At 39.0% G+C, this 3,477-nt stretch overlaps 1 protein-coding gene across 1 annotated transcript; it reads left to right on the plus strand.

Moving 5' to 3' along the window:
- Positions 1-207: 207 nt before the first annotated feature.
- Positions 208-717, plus strand: LOC124887081. The gene has a single exon (XM_047396259.1). The coding sequence runs from the start codon at positions 208-210 to the stop codon at positions 715-717; it is 510 nt and encodes a 169-aa protein (XP_047252215.1).
- The last annotated feature ends 2,760 nt before the right edge of the window (positions 718-3,477 follow it).

The raw sequence follows: 3,477 nt of genomic DNA on the forward strand, positions 1-3,477 counted from the left end.
CCGTTTCCTCAATGATTGCATAAAAAGGAAGAGAATGACAAATTGAGAAAATTTATGGCAAAACATAGAAACCTTTCCATAAATATCCCACTACTTGAAGTGATTCAAGAGATTCCAGGATACACTAAGTTAATGAAGAATTTAATGTCCTAGAAGAAGCTTGTTGAAGGTAATACCATTGAAATTACTCATGGGTGTAATGCTATCATGGATAGCAAGTTTGCGGAAAAGAAAAATGACCCCAGAGCCTTCACTATCCCTTGCACCATTGGTGCTCATGAGTTTGCAAAAGCTCTTTGTGACCTTGGTACAAGCATCAACCTAATCCCATATGTCATATATAAGAAACATGGTTTGTACACTACTACACCAACCTCAATGCAACCTTTGATGGCGGACCGGTCCATCAAAAGGCCAATAGGTGTATTGTTTGATGTCCTTGTGAAGGTGGAAAAATTTATTCTCCCTGTGGATTTTGTTGAATTGGATTATGAGATGGACCAAGAGGTGTTTATCATTCTTGGTTGTCCTTTCTTGGCCACTGGGAGAGGCATTGTTGATCTAGATATGGGGGAAATAAAATTTCAGGTGCAAGAAGAAAAGGTATCATTCAAAATTTGCAAGGCAAAGAAGCAAACCACGGAGCTCCAAGTAGTATACGTGGTAGATGTTGAAAATAAGATAGTGCAAGATGAGGGGTTTGAGGACCCTCTATGAGATTGAAAGAAGAAATACATCGTGCCACGATGATAACTATGGCGCTAGGTGGGAGGAAACCCAAAAATTCCATGAGAGTGTCTCGTATCCTCTTTTGTTATGTTCTTGTAGTATAGATGTTGTCTTTTGCATTTGAATAATCCATGCATTTGTGTCACTTTGGATTAAATTGAATGAGTTTTGAAAAGGGTAAAGTGTGAAAGTGTACGTTGAAAATCCGAAATAGAAAATTTTGTGAAAATTGAGTAAAATGCTAAATAGGGGAAAATAGGGGAGCAAAAACTTCTCTAAGTTACCACGATCGCGGACACCGTGCACGATCGCAACTACAGGAGTTTCTGCGGTCACATCCCCTAATGACGCTCGTGGTCATTTCAATAATTTAACCCCTAGTCTCATTTATTCCCTCACACTCTCTTTTCATGATTTTTCTCTTAAATCTAAGCTTCATGTTGGCCAAGTTGTAAGCTCTCGATCAGCCTCCTTGACCGTCCCTCTTGCATCACAACTCCGGTAGGTGACATGGACCCTTGCTTTTGTTTTGGAAAATAGGCCATTGAGTGCATGATTAAGAAAGGGCCTAAATTTTTAGTTGTTATGATTTATATGTTGTCATACTTATTATTATTTTGGTGTTGGTTGCTTTATTGAGGTGTGCACACAAGTGGGGAAACCCTATGTACCCAATAGAGTGTACGGTAGACAAATGTGATATGCACACCTTGTGTTTGGTAAATTGCTCGAATGAACTTTTAATAGTGGCATTTACCTTTGAAGGGCACATTTTACACACTAGTAACATTGTTAACATGACCTTTATTTACACCCACATTGCAGAACATACTGGTAGTATAAAATTGGTTGGAAGTTGATCGTCCAGAACTGACATGGAACCAGCCTTAGGTGTCTAATAGCATCCATAGACCATGACCACGGTAATCAAATGCGGCACTTATTCCGTGATCGTGGTAAATGAGGGCAGGTTTCTATCATGGCAAAAATTTATACTCCCAATTTTTATCCAGGAAACCCCAAACACCTAGTCTAATGAACTTTAATGATCAATCTAGCACATCTGGCATGATTCAACTAATGTTGAAAGATATAATATGTATTTAGTTCTTTCAAGACAACCCCATGGATAAGTTTGATCACATCAGATTCATGTCACCCGAATGCTACACTACTATAGTGATCTTTCAAAGAATAAGTTGTTGTTGAAAAGAGGAATTTATTTGGAGAATGTACCAGAGAAGATACCAAATTTTCATGACAAACTTGAAGCCACAGGGTGGAGGTGCTTTGCCCCAGATCCATGCCTTACAAATGAGCAATGGGTTCATGAATTTTACTATAATATCAGTGCAGTATCTTTCTCAGACCCACTCAATGTGACTGTAAAGATATGGGGAAAGCTGGTAAAAGTTGGGGCTAAGCAAGTCAATGATGTTTATGCACTCAAGTAGGTAGAAATGGGTGAATTAAAGGTAAAGGGGTGTAAATTGGGGAATTCATTGGCACAACGACTATGTCCCAAAAAGGAAGTCTCGTGGACCAAAACTAAAAGCAACATCTCCATGAATGACTACACTTCTGAGGCTCAGATATGGTTTCACATCATTTGTAGTCGAGTGTCTCCTTGCACCCACATGACAACAGTGCCTAAATTGCGTGCTTGGATAGTTTCTTGTATTCTAGATGGTATCCTTATGATGTTGGTCAACTTTTGATCAATGAAATAGATTATTTCAAAAACCATGGTGCTATAAATCTCTTTTACCCATCTCTGATTATTGAGCTGTGCAAGAGAAAATAGGTGGAAGAATATGTTAGTGATACATGGGTACATCATAGTTCCCCAATCTACCCATTGAGGATTTGAAGAGATGGCGCGCCAGGCAAAAATAAGAAAGAAAAATCAACTTGGAAGATCCAATATATAATGAACCTGAGCCTCATAGGACAACAACCTTGGGGCCTCTTAAAGAGATTAGAGTTAATATTGTAACCATTAAAGAGCTTTTGGCTAGCTTACCTTAAGGGTCAGGAGACCCCTCCACCACCTATCACTCATATGTGTCACATGACAATTATGATTAGTATAAGAAGGAACAAAAGAATCAAAAGTCTACTACTGATCATCTTGAGAAAGCCTACACCTCTTTGATGGCATCACACCGAGATCTTCAGATCGCACATAAAAAGATGATCACTAGGGAGAAAATAAGGGATGAGTTCTTTACCAAGATGTGGAAAGGGGTGAAGCATTTATAGAAGGTTCTGAAGCCCTGAAGCAGGCTTCCTACTTATTGGGTGGACAGTGATAATGAGGCCCCAGCCGAGTGGTTGAATCTTGAGGAGGATGGTGATGATTTAGGGTCTACAAGTGATAGCAACCCTTAATGTGGTTTCAGGGAACACCCTTATCTCTTCTACCCTTGATTATTTATATAGTGGGGACACTGCTACCTCATTAGTTGGGGTGTTTTCTTATTCATGACATTTGGGCCTGTATTATTAATATTTGTACAAACTTCTTTGCTCTTTTAGTGTATTCTGTAATATTCAGGCCCTCTAATGGTGCCCATATTTGCTTGGACTGGTTATTTATTTTTGTTTGTTGGTCATTTTAGTTTGATTACACTAGATAAGTCATGCCATCACGATTGGATTTCTATCAGTGGGCGGAGGCATTGAAGCTAAAATGCAAGGAAAGTCTGAGTACTTGTTGCATTAATGATTTGGGATCACATCTATATC

Source organism: Capsicum annuum, chromosome 9 (assembly GCF_002878395.1).
Source record: "Capsicum annuum cultivar UCD-10X-F1 chromosome 9, UCD10Xv1.1, whole genome shotgun sequence".
Lineage (NCBI taxonomy): Eukaryota > Viridiplantae > Streptophyta > Magnoliopsida > Solanales > Solanaceae > Capsicum > Capsicum annuum.

What these genes read in the sequence shown, in the direction of transcription:
- LOC124887081 (XM_047396259.1), top strand. Translation starts at nt 208, where the DNA reads ATGGATAGCAAGTTTGCGGAAAAGAAAAATGACCCCAGAGCCTTCACT.